The sequence below is a fragment of the Gekko japonicus genome, unplaced genomic scaffold (genome assembly GCF_001447785.1).
Source record: "Gekko japonicus isolate JY-2015 unplaced genomic scaffold, Gekko_japonicus_V1.1 scaffold198, whole genome shotgun sequence".
NCBI lineage: Eukaryota > Metazoa > Chordata > Lepidosauria > Squamata > Gekkonidae > Gekko > Gekko japonicus.
Window position 1 is genome coordinate 746,337 of NW_015161409.1, and position 24,173 is coordinate 770,509.

The 24,173-nt window shown below is 44.2% G+C and overlaps 1 protein-coding gene across 1 annotated transcript in view; it reads right to left on the bottom strand.

Moving 5' to 3' along the window:
* SPATA7 (spermatogenesis associated 7) overlaps window positions 1–24,173 on the bottom strand; it is an 86,447-nt gene that overhangs the window by 21,045 nt on the left and 41,229 nt on the right. The window contains exon 5 of the mRNA XM_015426567.1: window positions 14,525–14,658. Within this exon, the coding sequence (XP_015282053.1) occupies window positions 14,525–14,658 (134 nt within the window). The remainder of the gene's footprint in view (window positions 1–14,524; window positions 14,659–24,173) is intronic.

The following is a 24,173-nucleotide window of genomic DNA, read 5'->3' on the forward strand; positions in this document are numbered from 1 at the left end:
GCCTCTGGCCAGGTGTTTCCTTAAATAGAGGCCTTTTATTAGGTTGAAAGGTGGAATTGTGGTTTTACCGTTACCTAACGTTTTCAAATATGTATTGTATGCTGCCTTGAGCCACTGGAAAAAGGTGAGATAAATAATAATAATAAAATAAAAACCAGTCCAAGAGACTGCACTAGTGACGAGGAATGTCCTCTTTGTCCTCTTTCTCCTACTCTGTTCCCTTCTGCTTTCTCTGGTCTTCAGAGTCTTTCATTTAATGAGATAAAACACAGGTAGCCTGAAAGGCATGCCATCAAAATGCAGCTCTGGCAGTTTTGTACTGTACTAGAACTTCTAGCTTGGTTTCATCTGAAAAGTTATCTACTTTCAAATGCCTTTGAAAGCCCTCGATCATTTTCACTGTCTCTTAAGACTGCTTGGTCAGAGCTGAAACGAGGGTCACATTTTTCTCTGATCTGTCACAGTTTTGGAGACTGTGGGTTTTTTTAATTGCAAGCATCCCAACAAAGTACGAGCACAGTAATAAAATGTAAAAATAGCACCTAGTTGAAAATATTAAATCTGTAGCCCAATATACATCGAGGATGGAATTAGATGTCAGAAAAGAAGCTCAAGGGTCCCAACTCCCAACCTGCAGGAAAAGAGCTTGTAGGTGAGAGGCGTATGACCTTTTCCTGGCCCACCAATTCTTCCTGGTGAATGCCTGCTATTATTGATTCCACCCACCCCAACAGCTTGGCTTCAATCTCAGAAATAAATGCAGCTGATGGGTAACAGCCTTATTGGCAGGGGGTGTGCAGGGAAAAACCGTGGCTAGAAGGCGGCTTAAGCACTTCTCCCTTACGTAGTTTAGACCTTTAATTGTAAGTCCCCATTCATTTAAACTTACTTCTTAATAAACATTGATAGGAAAGCAATGCACAGCTGAAAAAGAACAGATAATTGGTAAGAAAAATTAGAGGGAAAATCAGTCATATGAAAATCAGGGTTTTTTTTTTAAAAAAAACACAAGCCCAAAAATACAATTGGAAAATGTCACATCTCTAGATTGCTAAAACTAGGAATTAGAACCATAATTTTAAAAACCCAATAATCTCCATGGGAGTAAAAAAAGAAAAGCTTGGTTGATGGCTGAAATAATGAAGCAACACATTCAGACATCACAATAAATCATGATACGATCAAATCACCCATTAGCTGTAACATCTGAATACAGACAATTTCAAACTATGATTGGTAGGAAGTTTGTTAGCTACAATTTGTATTGATTATTATCAGGGCTATTTTTGGGCAGGAACGCACAGGAATGGAGTTCCGTCTGGCTTCAGAATTGGTCATGTCCACTACAGCCAAAACCTCTGCATGCATGGCTACAGAGGGAAGGCCTGGAGAGCGACCCCTCCCCCCCCGTGACTCCGAGGCGGGTGGGTCAGGGGGCCCCCTGGAAGGATTGGGGAGGCATCTCCGTGCCTTCCCTGGCCTGTCCAAGGGCCGGCTTGCCCGCCTGCAGCCGCGGGGTGCCTGGACAAGCCAAGGGAAGGCAGTTTAAACTGCCTTTCCTTCAAGGGGGGGGGGTTGCCTGGGCTCCCCGCAGCAGCGGGACACCCGGGCAAGCCAAGGGAATGTATGGGGTGTGCCCTAATATGCTAATAAGCTGTGCTGTCAGGGGTTTTGCATAATATGCTAATGAGTTTCTGCTGTTGGGTGTGGCCTATCATGCTAATGAGTTCCTGCTGGGCTTTTTCGACAAAAAAGCCCTGATGTTTGTTATGATACTGAATTCACATACCACAGTTTGTTAGGAAGCATCACCACTTGCAGTTGCCGTGCCACCAAACCAAACAAGTAAAGGATGTGGGTGCTAAACCTGACTCGCTGTCATACATTTGAACTAGGTAACTTACCTTGAAAGGGCTCCATTCAGCTCCAGGGCATTGTGAGGGGGGAGGAGGGGCTTCTGGTTTCCCTTCCACACCATTTCCGCCAGAGGGAACAGGCTAGGGGGCTGTCTGCCCTTTCTCTGGCTCCATGTGTCCTTCCTAAGGTGCAAGAGAAAGGGGGCAAACTGGGTCTTCCTGAACCTGCTGACATTTCCACTGACGAAAATGGTGCAAGGAGGAAACCAGAAACCCATCCTTTCCCCTTGCAGCACTCCAGAGCTGAACAGAGCAACAGAGAACTTTCTAGGCAAGTTACCTAGTTCATACACGTGACAGTGAGCCACCTCAGGCACCCATTATTTATTTATAAATTAGACTTTTAGACCACCCTCCCCTGTATAGACAAGGCTTAGGGTCGTGAACAACAATAAAAATATACATAGTTTAATAAAGCAATTAAAACAATAAATAATACACTAATTTAAAATTTCTAGATGGCGCTAAAAAACCTCCAAATTGTGCCGATGACTCGTGTGGAAGAGAAATGGGGGTGCCAGGCAAGGTGGAAACTGTCACTGACCTCAACCAAAGGCCTAGTGGAACATCTCTGCCTTACAGGCCCTGTGGAGCTACATTAAGTCCCACAGGGCATGGATGTCATTTGGCAGAGAGTTCCACCAGGTCGCAGCCAGGGCCAAAACGGACAGAGGCATAGGATAGAGGCAAGGAGCAGATAATTTATGCACAAACCAGGAAATCTTCCTTAAATATAGTCTGTTAACCAGAATTTGTTACACAAATCACAATTTAAACTGGGGGTATCCAACAAGTTCCTGATGGCTCACTGGCTGCTGCAGAGTAGCTCTTGCAGGCCCTAGGAAACCCAGGGGAAATATATCTACTTTAGCTTTTTTTTTTAAAAAAAGCCTTTATTTCATGCGATTTTCTCTGTGCTGCTTAGCAAATAGCTTTACTCAAGGTGTTCTTCCTAATAATCCCTGTTCTGTTTCTAGGATAGAACAAAACCTGATAAAATTCCATGAGGGGTAGCTCAGGATATATTTCATTACTCAGAAGCAACACTCCCTCTAAGCTGTGGAGTCTTGTGAGCAAAAATTCTACTTTGTGAGCTACCAACATTAAAGTTGTGAGTGAGTGATTTGGCTACTGCATAAATTAGTTTGCTCTGGAGCCATCCTTCCTGAGCTAAGACAAAAATGTGTGAGCCGGAGGCTAAAAAACTGTGAGCTAGCTTACACTAACTCAGCTTAGAGGGAACACTGCTCAGAAGTAGTTCTCATTTTTTTTTTAAAAAAAAGGTTGGCAACCCTTGATTTAAACAAACCACAGTTTATTGTGACATCTAAATGCAGTGAGGGCTCAGAACTTAATGGGTTCAGAAAAGATGTGCTTTTTAAAGAGAAACCCTTGTTCTCTCCTGATGGCACCTGGTATTTCTGGTCACTGTGTGACACAGAGTGTTGGACTGGATGGGCCTTTGGCCTGATCCAACATTGGCGTCTCTTATGTTCTTATGTCCAACTGTAGAAGTCTGATAGGGAGACAAATGACAGGACCCTCATCACTTCAGGCCTACAATCAAGGAATATTGCAACAATTCACATTCAGGAAATATCATCTCAGGATTGTTGTCTTAACTGATAACAACTTGTGCCTTCTCCTCACCATTACACATGAAAGAATGTCTGGAGTGTTTCTAACATATATCTTCACTTACTATCTTACTATTTGAAGAAATGTGCATGCATACTAAAGCTTATAACCAGAATTAAACTTTGTTGGTCTTAAAGGTGCCCGACTGGACTCAAACTTTGTTCTGCTGCTTCAGACCAACATGGCTGCCCACCTGAATATATCTTACACCATCCTCTAAAAAAAACCAATGAATTCCACCCACCAGAGATAACAATCCTGCTACCACTCCCAATATTCAAGAATGAAAGAGAGATGAGTTTCTCATAACAAAATCAGCTCAAATTATCCATCACTCAAAGAAAAATCTATCCCATTCTGAGCTGCCTACTTGTATGCAAGGCTTTAAGGCAAAACGTTATGGTGTGAACATAAGAAGATCCCTGGTGTATCAGATGAATGGCCCATCTAGTCCAGTAGATGCCCCAAAGCCTACCCTTTCTGATGCATCTCAGCATCCAGAATTATACTGGTGCCAAAAACAGAGATTCTGTTTAGCTATGATGGCGAATACAGTGTAATCCTAAGAAGAGTTATACCCTTCCAACTTGAAAGTGTGTAATTCTTCTTAGGATTGCACTTTTGTATGAGTATTAAAGACTTCAGAGACAGTGTGTGTGTGTGTGTGTGTGTGTGTGTGTGTGTTGGGGGCAAGGGTGGATACAGTCTTTTCTGTCTGGTTATCTGTTTGCCTGGCAGTCTGTTGACCTTGAGATGGCTGATTTCCACACAGCCACCTGAAAAACAGATTGTCCCACAATGGGAAGGCACTAGGAGAGTTGCCGGCAACACAAAACTGGGAAGTCAGCACTTTTGAGGACTTTGACTGACTTTGAAATGGAGAAAGTCATTTAAGATTTACAGAAAATCCTAAACTGGAAACAAGGCACACATTTTGTTCCTTGGGGAATCTTTCTATGGCTCCTAATCCATATCGAGGTATGAAACGAGATGAAAGATACTCAACTCAACAGCTAACCTTCAACAAAAATGTGTTTATCTTTCACACAGATCCCCACAAGCTGGGGAAGAGCTATTGAATAACCCTGACAGTACAAAACAAACCACAGAACTTCCTAGCTTTGACTCTTTGCTCAGCCTCCTGATACAGTCTTAACAAAAAAAATTGCAATCTGCACAAATAGGATATGTTTTATCGAACAGAAGAACTTTGTAACACTTGCTTAACCTGATGAATTGCAACAGGCAAAGGGCACAGCTGTCGTTTTGTCAATGTAATTAGGTTGCTTTTTGAATGTCTGCATTACAAAAAAAGAAGTTAAAAGACTGATTTGAGGCTAACTCAAAGTGTAACATCGTTTGTCATGCTGTAAAACAATGGCGCACTTGTGGCTCGCTATTTTTATACATATTTTAAAATCCCAAATCAAACAATTATTCAACTTCTCTTGGATCATTTACCAGAAAGATTGATGAAAGGTTTGTTATTAGGGTTTTATCAGAAAACAGCACCAAATACGAATGGGCCTTTTCATTTATTTCTCACAGAGGTCTGGCAACACAAGTTCACAACCCAGAAGGTAAGCTCTTATGTGGAATGTAAATTTCAGGAAAGTGATCTACCCCTTTCCCCCCATCACTCCTAAATATTCACTAACCTTGTCATGGTTGATCACATCTACCATCTGTTGTGCTGGTGATGGATCCAGAGGTCCTTATTTACTCACTGACACATGTGAGGATTTTATAGATTAGGATTCCTAGGGATTTTTTTTTTTTTTGGGGGGGGGGGAGAGATAAATTATGTGAACTTGATGTGTCTAAACATTTTGTGATACCACTAAATATCTATTTGAAGTAACTGCAATTTACATTTGTAATTGACTGTGCTCTTTATGTTGCTGAAAATTAGCTGTCTTTTTTCCAGCCTGTCATAGATTCTGTGTAATGAAAGCAGCAAGATTTCTCTAAACCAAACCATGATACTCACTCGGTGACTCAGGTGCCACCTGTGGCTCTTTGACATGCCACCTGTGGCTCTTCTGAGCACCATTCCCCAATATGGCACTTGTTCCAGGTTGCAGGAAAGTGGGCAAGGGCCTTGCCTGGTGAGGCTTCTGGAGGGTGGTTGGTTCCCACTTTGAAACAAGCCACTGCATGAGGCATCGGTAAGCTATGAGCCTCCCTGAGGTGCTCTGTTGGCTCTTTCGGCTGATGGTAATTGAGAATGTGGTTCTCCGTGAGCTGTGGAGTGGGTACTTCAGCTCTAAACCATTGTGTATTATGTCCCAGGATGCTGTCTGAAGAAACAGGATACCATAACCTTGACTGAAGTTCAGCAAGTTTGACTCCTGCAGATCTCCTGGGATCTCTATGTGTGCCACCTTGATTACCATGGAAGAAACTGCGCGAACTGCACTGGTTGCCTATTGAGTACCAGATCTGTTTCAAGGTGCTGGTGCTTACCTTCAAAGCCCTATACAGCCAGGGGTCTGCATATCTTCAACACTGCTTCTCCCATGAGCCCCGGAGAACTTTACAATCAACAAATCAGCATCTTCTTGTGGTCCCTGGTCCCAGGGACATCCATCTTGTCTCAACTAGGGCCAGGGCTTTTTCAGCCCTGGCCCCTACCTGGTGGAATGAGCTCCCATATGAGATCAGGGCCCTGTGGGACCTTTTACAGTTCCACTGAGCCTGCAAGACAGAGCTCTTCCACCAGGCTTTTAGCTTGAGGCAGTGGGCATCCACACTCTATCAGGCCTCCCCTCCGGTGGATCAGATCTGTGTCATCATTCGTATCCCCAAATCGTAATAGACCTTATCTGTTGAGGCCCTGGTTAGAAATATGGGAATCAGTAGTTGTATTTTATTTGATGTATTTTAATTGTTTTTAACTGTTGTATATTATCTATGATGGAACCCACCCTGAGCCTGGTACGCGGGGAGGGCAGGATACAAATCTAATAAAATTTTAAAAATACAATAGGGTGGTATGGGAATGCAACAAATAACGGAGGAGCTCTCAGGTACGGAGCTCCGGAAGAGAACCTCTAGGGGGCGGGGCGGTCACGTGGTGAAGCCCCGCCCCCTTCTTTACCCCGCCCTCTGCTTCGATCCTCATTCCGTTTGGGAATGAGGATGAAGCAGGAGGGTAAGTAGCCGGGCCTTCTGACACACTTCCGGTGATGTCAGGGGGTGTGGCCTTCTGTCACTTCCGGTGATGTCAGGGGGCGTGGCATATGCAAATAAGTTATGCTAATGAGTTATGCTAATGAGCTCTGGCAGCTCTTTTTCTACAACAAGACCCCTGGGTATGGGAATGCAACAAATAACTAAATTAAATAATCCTGTTCTGCAAGAAATGTAGGATGCTGTAATACTGTTTGGCTATCCCAGTTACAGCAAAACATTCTGTAATGTATGGTGAATAACAACCAATAACTATTAGCCAGGGTGGCTAAATGGAACATCCATGTTTAGAGATATACCACTTCTGAATATCAGATGCAGGGACAAACAGCAGGGGGCAAGCTTCCCAGAGACCTCTCAATCAAAGTGATTTTCTCAATAAAAATGATACTGCATTTGCTGATTAACACTAGAGAAACTGTCAGAAAAAGCACTTGCTACTGTATGTCGATGCAGAGATATTGAATGGACAGCACAGGGATCCTTAGCCTTATGTGTACAGCATGCAAAGCTGGATTTCAGACATCACTGCAATACTCAATAATAACGATCGTAATACACAGAAACTCAAAGCACCATGGAAGATGAGGGAACAAGGAGATATGAGGCTCATTGCTACGCAGAAGGAAATCATGCCAATGAATATATTTAAAAAAGCAGTCAAGTGGATAAGTCGATGCTGAGATGGGCTAATTTGTATGATTTTTGTCAGAGCTATTTAGGAAAAGGTATTTATCTGTGAATAAAAGACTAAATACAAAAGGATGCAATCAACCAGCCCTGAAAAGCCTATTCATTCATCACTGGTGGCTCATAATAATACAAGGAATTTAGATAGTACAGATTTATAAATTGTGCTTATTTTTCCACCTTTCTTTCTGTTGTTCAGTTATTAAGATTTGTTATCATCTACTTCCTGACCGCAACAGCCAAGAAATTGCTAGCAGTCTTATAAAGAAGATAAATGCCACTCAGTAAATAACTGCATCCTACCCACATCTAAGTGTAGACTTCTTTAAAAAGATATTTAATTTTTTAAACTATTATAATACAAAATAAACGAAAGCACAATTCAGATCTCACAGTTACGCATGATAAACAGACATGCCAAAACTGCTTATTCTTTCTGGCAACATAAACGCAGTGCTCCCTAATCATTCCTCCTCTTCCTCAGTGACATGATAGTTTAATATATATGCTTAAGATCATTATCTTTCCATTATCCTTTATGGTTAGATGTGTGGTCTAGGGAATAACAAATAGATAAATGATTTAAAAACCAGTATTTGGGCATACACAGGCAAACCCCTATACTTTTTATCATTAAGTGATGAATAGATGGAATAATTTAAAATATAGCAGTAAATCCAGAAACGGGGGGAAACCCACAATTGTAGCCACAATTCTGACTTTAACATCTATGGGATAAAAACCACATTTGCTCGGTTAGTGCCATGCCCAAAGACCAGGGCACTTTACTTCCTGTCCCAGCATCTCCCCCCCCCCACCCGCCACCTGGCTGGAGCACTAGCAAGTCAAGCACTTCCTGCCCTGGTTTTGAGAAGGGCTTGTCTTCCTCATGCAGTGTTCCAGCACCTTTTTTTTGGGGGGGGGGAGAAGAAACAAAGACAATATCAAGAAAATGCACTCTACAATAAGGCTGCCCTTGAAAAATGTTCAGAAGCTTCAATTAGTGCAGAATGCTGCAGGCGGGATGTTAACCGGAGTGGGTCATATCACTCTAGTCCTGGCCCCACGGGCTTCCAATCTGTTTCCATGCACAATTTAAGCTGCTGGCATTGACCATTAAAGCCCAATATGGCTTGGGACCAGCATAGCTGAAGGAACACCTACTCTCTTATGAAGCTACCTGACCACGACAGGTCCTGCTTTGGGTGCCTCTGTCTTCTGAGATTAGACATGTGGAAATCCTGGAGAGGGTCTTCTCAGTTGTGGCACCCAAATTCTGGAACTCTCTTCCCAGAGAGACTCGCCTGTCCTCTTCTGTTGCCATCTTCCACATGAAGACATTTTTATTTTGTCCGCTGTTTCCTCCTTCCTTCCCTGTGTTTTAATTTTCATTTTTATGTATGTATAATTGTTTCAATGATTTGATTTTAGTTGGCATTAATGGGGTTTTTAAGATGTCCCTTTAATGTGTATGTTTTTAATCTGTTAGCTACATTGGTGACCCTGATGAGGGCAGAAAGGCATGGTATATATTTTGCAAACAATTTTTTTAAGATTCCCCCCCAAATCCCAAAGGTGCCCTCAGGCTCAAAAAGGTTAGGTACCCTATTATAAACCAATTTGACATAAGAGGCCTCCTAGTGAACCTCCTGGCTGCCAGCCTGTTTGCATCCATTCTGTCTTTCTCCAGCCCATCTGCTTGTCAGTGGGTATCTTGTCTGTCTCCAAGCACCTGCCCACCCCTTGGCCTGACTCCCTGACTCCCCTCTTAAATGTGTCTTGATCTCATTAGAGAAGTATCGAGTGCACTGTCTTCTGTCCTTTGTGCTGATTCACAGAGACTGAAGGGGCTCATCTCTGCATCACACACATTTTTCAAAACAACTCTCCAGCAATGAACCTTGGGACGAGCTGGGGAATAATGCAGAATCTCAGATTTGGAAAAACTGGAGTCATCTAATCCAGTGCCCCGCCCCAAGGCAGGACCCCCTGTTTTTGAAGCCCCTGGAACAGATAACTATGAACACATGAAGCTGCTTTACACTGAGTCAGCCCACTGATCCAACTAGCCTAGTATTATTCAGCCTTGGAGCAGCTCTTCAAGATCTCGGGTGAGCATCTTTCCTACCTGCACTGCTCTGGCATCCTTTGAATGAAAACACATGCACTACTGAGCTTTGGACTCTTCCTTCAAGGCCTCATAGCACTGCACTCATCCCTACCCCCAGGCCAAGCCCAAGACTGAGTGCTTGGAGGCAAGCCACGCTGCTCTCTCTGTGAGTCAAACTGTACGTGACACAGATTTGTTCCTTTTTCCTCCTGCAAGACGAAGACTGGCAAAGGACAGGTGGAATTTTGATATGGGGAAAAAATAGACTGAAGAGAAAGAGATACCTTACCCCTTCCTCTTTCCATCATCTTCAGCTTGAGATTACAGTTTCATGAAGCAGCTATGGGTAAAGGGGGGGGGACATTGTGGAAGACATCCATACAGCAGAACAACTTAAGTAGCCAGACCCTTTGTGAAGAATGGGGTGGGACTGTGGCTCAGTGGTAGAGCACCTGCTTGGCATGCAGAAGGTACCAGGCTCAATCCCTGGCATCTACAATAAGGATCAGGTTGTAAGTGATCACAGAATCATAGAGCTGGAAGGGACCTCCAGGGTCATCTAGTCCAACCCCCTGCACAATGCAGGAAATTCATAAATACCTCCCCCTCCACACCCGCAGTGACCACTGTTCCATGCCCAGAAGATGACAAAAAACCTCCAGGATTGCTTCCTGACTCCAACGTGGCAATCAGCATTTCCCTGGGCATTTAAAAAAGGGCCACAAGAACTAAGCACAGATGCAACCCTTCCTGCCCTCCCTCTCATGATCTGCCTAAGTTCACAGAATCAGCATTGCTGTCAGATGGCCCTCTAGCCTCTGTTTGAAAACCTCCAGAGAAGGAGAGCCCACCACTTCCCAAGGAAGCCTGGTCCACTGAGGAACCACTCTAACTGTCAGGAAGTTCTTCCTAATGTTTAGCCAAAAACTCTCTTTATTTAATTTCAACCCATTGGTTCTGGTCTGACCTTCTGGGGCAACAGAAAACAACTCCACACCATCCTCTAGTTGACAGCCCTTTAAGTACTTGAAGATGGTCATCAAATCATCTCTCAGTTGTCTCCTCTCCAGGATGTGAACGACCTCAGCCTGAGACCCTGGAGAGCTGCCGCCAGTCTGAGTAGACAATACTGACTTCGATGGACCAAGGGTCTGATTCAGTATACGGCAGCTTCATGTGTGAGTAGGCCTGAGGAGCTGCTTTCTCAACACTGGGAGACTTACTGACTAAAACAGTTTCAGAGACATGTGGCCTAATCACATCCTAGGAAAACTAATACTCTAGTTTTTTGTTTTGTGCCAGCTCTCTACAATCGCCATGAAACTTTAGGAGTCAAATGTTCCCATCTAGGCAGTAATTAATAGGTTTAAGACAGATGAAAGCCACATGAGCAAGATCTTTATAGCTTAGCAGAGAAGAAAATGAAGAACAAACAATGAGAACGCAGCCTTCCAAAAAACATGCCTATGAGCAATTGTGCTTTTATCTTAATGAGCTTAGGGCAGCGCAGATAATTCTTCCATCCTCCATTTGATCCTTACATCAGTGCTGCAATGTAGGGCAGGCTGAGAAAGAGAGCGACCGGTTTGAAATTGTCCTGTGTCCTTTATGGCTGAGTGACCACTGGAACTGAGGTCCAACATTGTAGCCAATACTCCACAGCAGTTGTCCAATGACCGTGATCCTAAGCATACTTATTTGAAACTAAAACACCAGTGGAATGAATGGGACTTGGCAATAAAACAGAGAAACAGAAGCTCCTTACAATGAACAAGAAGCTCCACACAATGCATTAGTTGCTGGGTTGCATGACTGGGAAGCAGCTCTTATTCTGCTGGCCTCACACTAGGAACAGGTACAGCTGCAGCAGCTCAAGTCACTCTCTTTGCTGTGGAATCCACACAGGAGGCATCAGGGTGTCTACTTGAGCGCCATGTGGGTACACAGCTGCTGAGTGTGGAGAGCAACGTCTGGCAGGGCTTCAGAAGAATGACTGGCCCAAGCCAGGGCACCTGCACCATGCCAGCAGCAGTCCCTGTGCCTTGGCTGTCACCTCCTAATGCACTCCAGCCAAAGCACCAGATCCCCCCACCCATATTCCTGCGGCACAGCAGTGGAAGCTGGCAGTGGCCATCAGTGAACTGCCACATGAGCGCCTTCACTATGCCATAGGTGATGAAGAAATGTACAGCATGGTGCTGTTGAGACCCTGGTAAGCACATAATGGGGGACAGTGGCGGAGAACTCCACACCAGGATGGAGTCTTTGGTGAAAGGTCAACTGTTCAGTATAAACACATAGTTTTGCCTCAAGACGCTTGGAAATGCCATTTACTGTTTTACTCTACCTCAGTTGGGGGGGGGGGAAGGTTATTAATTTTCTAGTCCTCACAAAGTTCTCATTATAACCCAGTATATCACAAATCTCATTAATTAACATAGTCCTCCTGATAGCCTGTTAGTGAGAGTCGTGGAGAAATGTCATCTAAGGCCTAAAAAAGATGTGACAACAACCTTGGTGAAAGAAAATTACAGTGTGTAGAATATACCTTTAATTTGACAATCCCCTCCCTTTTTCTTCAAAGCAAAACAAAAAATAATCCCGCATATCATATATCCAGAACCACCACCAATCGCACAACGATTCAAAGCACGGTTATTATGCAGCAATCTAATAATGTCATCACTCACCCTGTCAGCTACAAAGTAGTCATGCAAGAATCTACCAGCTAATGACCACTATAATACAGCAGCTGGATACAAAATATACCCCTGTGTGTATTTTTAACCCAAAATGAATCCTGTCAATTCTCTCTCATTGCTATGAAAAGAATATTATTCTTCCTGATGTTCAACTAAGGAAGGCTTTTTCTGCTACCTATCATAATCCTAACCGTGCCAGCCAATGAGGTTTGCTATGGTATTCTAAATTGTACACAAATTAAAGTTCATACAAGGCTCATCAATGAGCACAATAACATGTTTTTCATTAATATTGTCTTCTTCATGAAGGACACTATCCAGCCAAAGCTAACTAATTTTAACTTGGTCAGAATGCAGGAGTCAAACATTAATTTAACAGTGCAATTCTAAGTAGAGTTATACCCATCTTAGTCCACTGAACTCAATGGTTTTAGGAAGGTGTAACTCTGTTTAGGATTGTACTGTAAATCTTTTCCTTTTATTAATGTGCTTAACACTGCCTGGATTGTGCTCTAGTTATTATTTAGAAGGAGGAGGAAAAGGAGGAGGAGGAGAAGAAGAGGAGGAGGAGATTGGATTTATACCCCGCACTTCACTCAGAGTCTCAGAGCGGCCTACAATTTCCTTTCTCTTCCTCTCCAGGTAACAGACACCCTGTGAGGCAGGTGGGGTTGAAAGCACTCTAAGAGAACTACTCTTGAGAGAACAACTCTGAAAAAACTGTAACTGACCTAAGGTCACCCAGCAGCTGCATGTGGAGGAGTGGGAAATCAAGCCCAGTTCTCCAGTTTAGAGTCCGCTGCTCTTAACCACTACCCCAAACTGGCTCTTTATTGGTTTCTTTACCAACATAGATTGTTTGCATCTTCTCCTTTCAACTTCTTCCACTTCATGCTCTTTCCTTTTTTATTTTTTCATCTGCCATGTACATTCATGTACCTTTACCCAGCTAAGGTCTTACTTGTACAGAACTGGGTTCTGCACATGCATCCCTAATTACTTGAGGAATCACTTGCGCAAAGGGGATACCTATATGCATGTTTCCTTCAGAATCAGTGCCACTACATGCACAGGGTCCAGGGTACCGTTTATTGGAAACCATGATAGCAGAGGATGCCACTGAATGCAGCCTGCTCTACATCAAAATCGATTATTGATCGTGCAGCTGACTATTGTGACCAGGGCACACTCCCATTTCTGAGCTGTAAACATGTATTGTTGGATTGGGATTCTGCTGTATAGACTGAACTACACAGGGCAGAGACAAGAGCCTTGTACAGACAAGCTGTCTACACACTGAATGACCATGTGGGGCGTGAAAGCAGGCATGAGAGGGCTGGCCTGCCCCTGCCTCCACGTGATTAAAGAGTTGTCTACATGGAGCAGACATACAGAGGAAGGTCTGTTTGTGCACTCCCTCCTGGGCAGACAACTTGATTATTGTGTGGAGGGAGGGGTGGGGCTACCATGTTAATACCCAACCCTTTCTCCTCACATAGTCAGTCAGTGCTCAGACAGGCCAAGTGTACAACAAGTCTAAGGAGAAACAGGGGAAGGGGAAAGCTATTTGGAAAATGAGATTATTTTTCTGACAACATCAAATGGCACTAATTGGGCACTCGCTAACGGAATATTTCTGTTAGTGAATGTACTGTATGATACAAGGAAATGAAAACTGCTTAATCCTTCAGCATTCATGAAAAATGACAAGATGTAATACCATAAATGTTAAGATTTGGCTTTCCTCACAAATGGCAGTTTTGAAACAAAAATGCATATATTCATAAGGAAAGTTTTCTGAGAGATTATAGATCGTTCAGATAGGGATAGATACTATCTACCACCAGTGCAAGGTTCTTGAAGTAAAATGTTACTTCCTCCCACTTATCCCAGAAGCCATATGCAAATCCCTAAAAGGTAACACTAGAGGTTTGGAGACCTACATGGATGAGAATCCATAAAACGGAAATCTCTGCACTGAACGGGGCAAAGTGGAGAAAACTGTAATTTTTGCCCATTCTGCCAATGCTACTTCCATTGACAGAAGAGTCAAAGTAGACATTTTGCTCACTTTCTCCTCCTCAGCACAGCCATCGGTGTTACGCTGGTTCCCACTTCCCAGCCTTTCAGCTGTTTGGTCAAGAAGGACTTTGGAAAATTCCACCTCCACCAATGGTTACCCTGGCACCACAACAGGATCCATCATAATCTCCTTTTTGGTAACAACCTGGAAACAAGCAGGCACAGTGAAATTTTCAAATTCCTGTTACACCTACCTTTTTGTATGCGGCTGACAGTGGTCGTCTACTCTCCCTAGAACTGGATCGGGACACATTTTTGGAGGTGCTCATTTCCTTCTCACACTTTTCTATTTCCTTCTTGAGCTTCTCTCTTCTTTGCTGATCTGACACTGAAAGAAATAAACTGGAATAAATACATTGACAATCTTATTAAGATTATTTTTGGAATTAAAATTACTGGGTGACGATGACGCTCGGCTGTGCACAGTGATGTTCAGGGGATTTATCTCCAGATATATGTTTGCTTCCACATGTAGACCTTTCCTTGCTGATCAGACAAACTTGCTTAAAAAAAAAGAACCATAATGACAGTTACTATTGACAGCGGGTGTGATATAGTGAGGTTACGGTGTCAGAGTAGGACTGGGGAAACCAGGGCTTCTACCCCCCCCCCCGACACAGCCCCTCCTTGGGCAGCTTTTTGCCTAAACTCACCTCACAAAGTCATTGCGAGAATAAAATGGGGTGGGGACAACCGTGTTTTTCCTGAGCTCCTTGGATAGATGGCAGGATAACAAAGTAGTATGCAGATTATACAGTCTTAAATCAGGATTTCAGACTAGGTGGAATTTAGCAAGTGAGAATATGATTTAAAACTATTTCAATTACCTTGTTCCATTTTAAAACAATTTATTCCAGAGTGTTTCAGTGGAGCTGAGACCACTGTTGAAATCTATAAATTGTGTCTGCCTATCCCTGGAACTTTCTTTTGATGGTTCATGCAGTTCTCCATTACTGACCAAATTCAAAATAATTTAGAATGTGTCTCCTTAAACTATCCTACTGACAGTGACAGCCATTTAGGTTCCCAGCGCAATAACTAATGACTGGTTCAGATATACTGATGCATGTCTTCTACCTCATAGTGTATGCCTTTTTCACCATGTACATTCCTCAGAAACAAACCACGGTGAGCTGAGTTTGGTCCAATCTCCCTGACATGTTTCTGTGGTGCATAAGTGGTAAAAAAGGTAGTGCCATTGCCTAGAACTTTATGTGGTGGAAGAAGGAACACACTCAATTTGTACCAATATCTATTGTAATGCAGACGAAGGCTCTAGAGGTTAAATACACACAGTATTTTACGGAAAGGGATATAAAGCTATCCCGTGATGCTGAAAACAGTAAAAATATTTAATGAAGAACAATTTAGATACTGCTATTCAGGGGAAGAAGAAAAAGGACATTGTAAAATACCATCACCACATTATTATATGTACTTTTTGAAAATAAACAACAATGCTGACATTTCAGTCCCAGTGATTACAAGCTCAAATTTTCCCACCTGTAGTCATAGGAGCAGCTCCTAACTTATTGAGAAATCTGATAAACTCAATTAATTAAATTGCTGTGCCACTGAATTTTACTGGGATTTCAATTCTGCATCACAATTTAAGTTTGATTTTTGTGTGTGTGTGGAAGCAGAAATGAAATGAGATTTGATGAAATCTTTATTTGTCTGGAAATGTTAGACTGCTTCTCAGTCATACCAGCAGTACTTTGCTAAGATCAAACTATCAATATATCTAATTCTCAACATGGCCATGTCTGTGAATACTAAAATCTAGAAATTGGAACTGTGAACAGACAAGACAGATCTTTTCTACAAACCTGAAAAGTGCTCTGGGTTTGCAGAAAAATCTGAAATCTTACCATTAACAACAACAACCAAAAAATGTGGGTTACCCCCCCCCCCATATAATAGAAGCAGTACCTGTAGCTTTAAGAAACAAATGCCTTCAGTAGTCACTGCTAGGCAACCATATAGTACTGACAGCCTTCAAGCCTTGGTTTTTGTCAGTAAAAAGGCCCGAAGAGCCAGCAGGGCCCTTTCCAGGGCTGTTTTCGTCTTTGATGGACGTCTCACCAGGGCACCAGCAACCAGTGGGTGACTTGCTACCATAAAACTTGCATGACTCACCCAGGCCTGGCTGCTTGCTACTGTCCAACAGCATCCACCCCATGAAAACCAATGTGGTACAGTGGTTAGAGTTTCAGAATAGGATCTGGGAGACCCAGGTTTGAATCCACATTCTGCCTTAGAAGCTCACTGGGTGAACTTGGACAAGTTATACATTCTCAGCCTAACTTGCCTCACAGGGCTGTTGTGAAGATAAAATGGAGAAGAGAATAATGTATGCTTCTTTGGGTATCCATTGTGGAGAAGTGCATGGTATAAATGTAATAATAAATATAGTTGGAGATGGGGAGCAAATAAAAGGTAGGTTGGTTAGTAGGTGCAAAGGATAAAAGGAAGCAGGGAAAGGTGAGGGTATGGGGGTTGCCAGGAGAAGGGAATGAGGAAACAATGTGGGGAAGAGGACATGGGGGGAAATAAGGTGCTCCCCACAAGTTCTTGTAAGTTCCCCACTGCACAACTGGTTGATAGTTTTTCCAGGCAGGCTGCCAAGAAGACAGAAAGTGGGAAATCTGAAAATGGGGGGCAGAAAAAAGTTGGTTGGTGTGTGGGAAACAGGGAAGAAAACAGGAAAAGGGGAGAAGCTCCAGGGGCTTTCAGGGAAAGGAAAGAGGAAATAATGGAGGAGGGGGAAATGAGATGTCCCCTGCAAGTCCTTGCTGATCTCTCACCTATATGAACAAATTGGCTGATTTCGCACTAGAGCTGCCTCGATGTTGCGCCGCCGTTTGCCCCGATACTATTGGTCAATTTCACACCCGAAGCCGCGGGGCTGCATTTGACCCGCGGCTTCGCCCGATTTCCCCTGCAGTTTCGTGATCCTCAAAAAACAGGATCACGAAACTGCGGGGGAAATCAAGCGAAGCCTCGAGTCAAAATGCAGCCCCGAGGTTTTGGGTGTGAAATTGACCAATAGTATCGGGGCAAACAGCGGCGCAACATTGAGGCAGCTCTAGTGCGAACTCCACCATTAAGTATACAGCTTGGCACCATTTTGACAGAGAAAGGTATCTTTCAACCTAATGCAGCCAGGTTTTGCTCAGTGCTTGTTAACGATAATTTCAAAAAGACAAAAGGCTTCTATCAGTAGTTTCTGAGAAATTTAGAAGATTTTCCTGTAAAATGAATCCAAGTGCCAAACGTTAGTGTGAGAATGATTCACTTATTCCGCCTTAATGTCTCTGAAGTCCATGAAGCAACACTTGTGTAAAGTGATCTGTGAATCAGCTCTATGAATGATGACATGAAAGCAAGTTAATTAAATTGCTGGTAATGCTTTGACTTCATCTCTTCCTGTTGCTTTTGCAATCAGATACATTATCTTGTTCTTAAATCTATCGGACAACATATGGAAAAAAAGCATATGCAGAATTCCAGATGAAGCTTGATAAATTTAAACAATGGCTTTTATATTTGGAACTACATCAAAAATCTGCTTTAAGTGTTTCTCCAGTGCCTTTTGATTATATATACGTGTACTAAATTTCACCTATGAATAATCACACACACACACACACACACACATGGAACTTTTGAGCTGGTTGGAAAAAGGTTATTGCATTTTCATAAGTGAAATCTGAAATGACAGTTAGCAAGCACCACGTGTACATTTTGAAAATCATGTATTATTTTTGTCAACTGATGTCCAAATAATCAAGAAAAAGCAATTGCTCCCAACCTATTATTGAGTTACGCTGATATGAATGGATAATGGTATGACACACTCCAACATTTTCTTATGGAAACCTTGCTACAATATACTGGGAATATGCATACATCACAAATTCTTCTATAGGGTTTGTACAGGAAATCTTCCCCTGGACATAATCCTACTATAGAAGACATTCTTCAAGTTGCTGTAGTTTGGATAATTGTACCAAGACTATGCCTCTGAAGGAGGGGAGGTAAAAACCAATTGAAGCTGGCTGAATACAGTACATGCGATAGGGGGGCCTCAATTCACTGTGGGCCCAGTTTGCAGTCCTATGCAATGGGAAAAGCCAGCGGGGCAACAAGTGGCTATGGTGGCCACGCTCTTCAAGGCAGGGCAATATGCACGGGCAGTTTGGAGGCCAGGTGGCAGTGGCAGAAAAACCTGGCCCTCCCCTTCCCTGGTGGGCCTATGATGGGGCCTGAACTGGGCCCGGGGGAAGGGGATAGACACCACAGGGGATAAAGCATGCTCAACCACCCAGCCTCCCCACCTGGCTGTGTGGGATTGTTTGGGCTATCTTCGCTGTTGCTCCATGCATCGGCAGCCACTCATTCTGTCGCTTCCCATCTTGACGAGGCAGGATCAAGGTGCACATGATTGGTTGTGGTTAGTACTTGTCAAGGCCAGCTGCTGGGGTCTCTGGACTTGCTTTTCCAGATTCTGCATCAGTTTGCAGCCAGGTCCATTGGCAGCAGGAAGCAAAGTGCAGCTAGGTCTGGTTGGGTCACAAAGCCCAGATCACTGGCAGTGGCAAGCGTACATCAGGAGCTCCGTGAGGCCGCTTCACTCAGCTCCCTGTCCGGCAACAGCAGGATCCCTGAGGAGGTTCCTGCTCCCGGCCCAGCAGCAGCAGGATCCTGGCAGAAGTGCCTGGGGATGACCACACGGCCTTAGAAAGGGGTCAACAGTAGCATACAGGCCATCGGAGGAGGCCAGGGACGATGGGAGAGCCACAGTCAGGTAGGCTATGGACCTCCAGGGCAGAATCGAGGGGCGGAAGCCCCAGCAGCCTGCACTGCAGGCTGCACAGCCTGTAAGTCCAGGAGACAGGAGTGGCGGTAGTGAATGGATGCAGAGCCACCCAAGGATGGGATCCTTGGGAAGCCATGCCTGCGATTAATTCACTTGGGGGGGGGGCAAATGTGCACATCCGATAGATCAGCAATTATGTTTCCTTAACAATCGGCTGGTGGGGTATCAAGTATACATGGGGGTGTTGGATGGGAGCCATCCAGATAGAGGGTGGCACTAACCTCATCACTTGGGCAATGTGCTTAAGGCAAGGTTGCCCACATTGGTGTACAAGAGGCCTTCCGTCTGCCGGCATCACAGAACGAGAATGCATGGCGGCACTTGGCTGGTGGTGGTGGGTCCCAGCATAAAAGGGAAATCTGAGTTGTCCAGTTCGGCCAAGCGGCCCTTTTGACAGGACCACACATGCAGGGTGTGTTGGGAATTTAATCAAGGGCATTTGCCAGAGGGCCTGCTGAATCTCTGACCACACTTGCAAGCTCTGGCTGGGCTTCTACCTCAGGGTGTCCTGCTTGTGTTCAGCCAATGCTCAGCAGCCCTTTTGGAGCAGTAGGCCCTTCTCCCATGGTGCTCACAAAGTGGGGAGGATCCAGTGCCACCTCATCCACTAGAAGCCCTGCCAGACAATGATCGACCAGCTGTTGGTCGGCCTTTGGCTGTCATCCCAGTCAACCAGGAGACCTTCTGCCCCTCCTTAATGCTTATTCACGGAGGTCCACCACTGCTTTTTTTAGTGATGGCTTTATGTTCCATCCTTTTCACTGGCCTGCAGATTGCGACAGACGCCTATAACCTCCAATTAGCTAGGGAAAAGCCTGAGGTCGTAGTGCAAAAATTCATGGAGGATGGCATGGCAGGCCAAAGGCAGCCCTTTTTACACCCCTCCATTGCCCAACCCTTGGGTCTCCCCTCTAGGGGTTGTCCCCAAGAAAGCTCCGGGCAAGTTCAGACTCATTCATCACTGGTCATACTCTAAGGGACCCTCAGTTAATGAGGCCATGCCCATCAGTCTTCTGGTTGTGTGTGTGGCCTTTGAGTCATTTGGCACCTTCCTATCATGGGCAGCAAAAGGCACGACTAATAATGCTGGGGGAACCAGGGGTCCCCTCTGGCTCATGGGAAATCTGAGGGTCAACACAAGTAACTTAGTTGGGCATTCAAATGGATCCCATTGAGGGTAGTCCCGTCTGCCAGAAGACATGCTGCTGGCACTGCAGGTCCTTATTATCCAGGTGCTGGCATGCACTAAATGTACACTGAAGGGGCAGATATCACCTGTGGGGCATCTTAACCTAACCACACCAGCTGGGTGGCAACCCCAGGGTCTGGTTACCCATACTTTCTGAGTATAATGGGGTCAACGTTTGACAGCAACCATTTGGCTACAGCATACAAATATACTCTGATGCAGCAGGCAGCACCGAGTTTGGCATGGGGTCAACATTTGGTGGCAACCGCTTGAATTGGCTAACAGCATACAAACACACTCGGATGCAGCAAGTAGTGTCGAGTTTGGCATGGGGTCAACATTTGGTGGCAACCGCTTGAATTGGCTAACAGCATACAAACACACTCGGATGCAGCAGGTAGTGTCAGGTTTGGCAAGGATCACAATTGCTGTTGGTGCGCCCAGTGGTGGCCAGACACCATGGCTGGGACGGCAGTTATATGGCTGGACCTTACCTTCTTGAAATTGTTCCCAATCTTTCGTGGCAGCACTTCTCTGGGAAGAGCAGTTTGAAACAGGAGGGTCAGATTCCAGGGCGATAACCAATCAGTCGTGCGGATGGTGAGCAAGCAAACTTCATGATCACAGTAGGTTATGTGCCTGGTACATAGTCTTGTCCTCGGGTGTTTGTCCACTAACATGACATTTTTACATCATCAGGTTGCAGGCGTCAATAACAACACTGCAGAGGCTTTGTCTTGCCTTCAGGATGAGAGGTTTCACAGCCTGGCACCAGGAGACAACTGCTATCTGGACCCACTTCCTGAGGAGCTCTGGGAACCTGGGAAGCTACCATGATGCAGGGAGTATTTCTTATCAGTTGCCCCTTCCACCGTTCCCTTGTACTCTTCAGAGGTGGTGGCCTTCCTGGCCTTCTCTGCAGATGCTGGGGGCCCAGATGCCTGGACAGTCAGAGGGCTGAGTCCCTCTTCGGTACATAGCCCACGTGCAGGAGCAGCTTTGCCCCCAGGAACATACATGGGCACATGGCCGCTTTTTCATTCTTTAGCGCAGCACATGGCTTTGCCAACCCGTGCAACTGCTTCCCGGCTCACAGGGTGAGAGAAGGATGGAGGAGGCTCTCCCCTCAAACACCTGACCCATGTGGGCCCTTGACATTTGATGCCGTGTCATGGCTGGAGCATAAATGCTCGAGCCTGTGCTGGTTTCATTATGGGGCCACTCTATTTGAGGCAACATTTTTTGGGGGGGCAGCATGGATGGGCCTCAGAAAGTCTGTGTACAGGGATCCCCTTAAGAGGTCTTTGGGTGAGGGCTTTCAAGGGCATGCCCAGCTCGGGGGCTGCCAATAGGGTTAGGGTGGCAGGTGGCAGGGGCAGGGGCAGGGGAGACCACCTAGTTCTTACTGTTCCTGTGGAATCCAGCAACCTGCCATCCCATGGTTCTGCCCACCCCAGCAGGCAGGCTGGGTGGGTTTGGTACATCGACTGGCAGGCTAGTCAGTCAATGCCAGGATCCGGTTGACCCATGCTGTGCCAAGGCTTCTTATAGCTGTAACCAATAAAAGTTGTGGCCAATTTATTCCACGTTCTATTCTTAAAACACTGTGTTATTAGTGGGTAAAGGGGTCCTCTCCTTCGCTGCCCTCTCCCCTTCTTTAGGTGCTGGGGCAGCAAAAGGAGGACTTAACTTCCATCAAAAGTCATGGATTTAATACTACCTCCAAGCTGTGAATTTGCCCTTTTCAGGTTAGAACATATGATGGGGAACGTATAATTACAGGAAGATCAAAAAAGATGTACGGATGCCTGTTTATTGGCAGACCAATTTCTCAAAATGTTTCTTTTTTGCCACAGCAGGATACTTTCTTACCCTTATACTTTCTTAACACAACGTCCAAAATGCACTCTGAATATACTCAGCAGAAAACCTGCCAAGCTGAAAAAATCTTCACAGCTTGTGCAACCCAGCTATGTACATCCACACCTGTCTTCTTTGGCAGAGCTTTTGGCATGTTTCTGTCACACATTCAGCAACCACAGAATTCCGCTGGCCCACTGGTCTCAATCAACGGACTTCCAGTGATTCACAACTTAGACATGACAAACTTCACCTGCTATTTTGAGTCAATCAGGTTGATCTAATCCACATGAGCATGCCTGGTACTTTCCCTCTGGCATGGCAGCTTGCCTGCTTTGCTGCTGGCTAAAATATTGGGCCAAGAACAGCTGCAACAAAATACACCTTACGTGAAAGACATGCTCACTTGTTCAGAGACTGTGCCAACCAGAGTATCGTGTTTGATTTCTTAAGGAACAGCAATATAACATCAATAAATAGTTTTAAACAGTAAACCAGAAAGAGGCAATGGATATCTTGCTATTCTATAAATAAATCAGTAGGACTTACTTCTGAGTAAACTTGCAGAAAATTGGTCAGAAAAGCTATAATCCTAACCACTTTTACTTGGAAGTCCTAATTAAATGAATAGGACTTGCTTTTAAGTACGCACAGGATCAGCAAGCCGATCTTATTTTCATGAGTATGTTTAAAGAGCCTGCAAAATCCTAAACTTGCTTTGAGATACCAGATTAAATGCAAGAGCGGCAGTCTGTGACATTTGTACCCAAAGGTCAAATATATACATTTCCAGTAACCAATATCACACTCTTCCTCGTTTTGATATATTAATTTAACACCTGTTGTGTTATATTAGGTAAATTATACGGGAGACACAGAAATCAAATAATTAGTTAAGTAAAATAAACAAAAACATTAGTTACCAAGCAAATCACGTATATGCAGCCTTATTGTGTTTCAGGTGTTAATTAAGCTACAAACACTAAAATTACTGAAATGGTGAAAATATTCTGGTTTTGAGCATGCTTTTGTTCTTGCTTGCTTATGTTCATCTTAGATATATTCCTCTTGTTTTGTTCACTGATAAATGGTAAAATTTAGCATAGCTCAAAATCATGCCTAAAAACAGTACAAAGACAATATAGTGCATTTGCTTATTTTCACAGATAATTAAAATTAATAATGGGAGGAAAGATTGCAAATTTCCACCCACTTCTACATACAAAATGCTCAGAGAAAAACAGAGCTGGGGCATCCAAGATAAATGCAAGTTTTCTTATTATTGGTTCCTATGGAAAGGTTAACATCTTGCCATTCTCTTCTGATACACTTTCCTTTATTGTGAAATACATCACAAGCCCTTCAGGGCTAAGAAATTTTATTATGAGCATTGATTGACATTTGAAAAATAATACGGGGATGCTAGCTGCAAACCATTAGTAAGCCCAACAGTAATAAAAGCAGTCACAAAACAAAAATAAAACAAAAAACAGGAGGAAGAAGGGAGAAATCCTCTATCCTGTATAAGAAGAAAAAGGAAAATTGGATTTATACCCCGCTCTTCACTTGAAGTCTCAGAACAGCTTACAATCTCCTTCCCTTCCTCTCCCCACAACAGATACCCCTGTGAGGTAGGTGGGGCTGAGAGAGCTCTGAGAGAACTGTGACTGACCCAAGGTCACCCAGCTGGCTGCATGTGGAGGAGTGGGGAATCGAACTTAGTTATCTAGATTAGAGTCCACCACTCTTAACCACTACACCAAACTGGTGTAGTAAGCCATATAAGCAACTTAGTAGGCAAGCCTAAGGATGCTTTCCTAGGAGTACCAGTAAATAAAATGGGAGTTCCTTCTGAGTAGATTGGTTTAGGATTGTTCCTGTGGTTTGGGACAAAATAAAGAGTCCTTAGAAA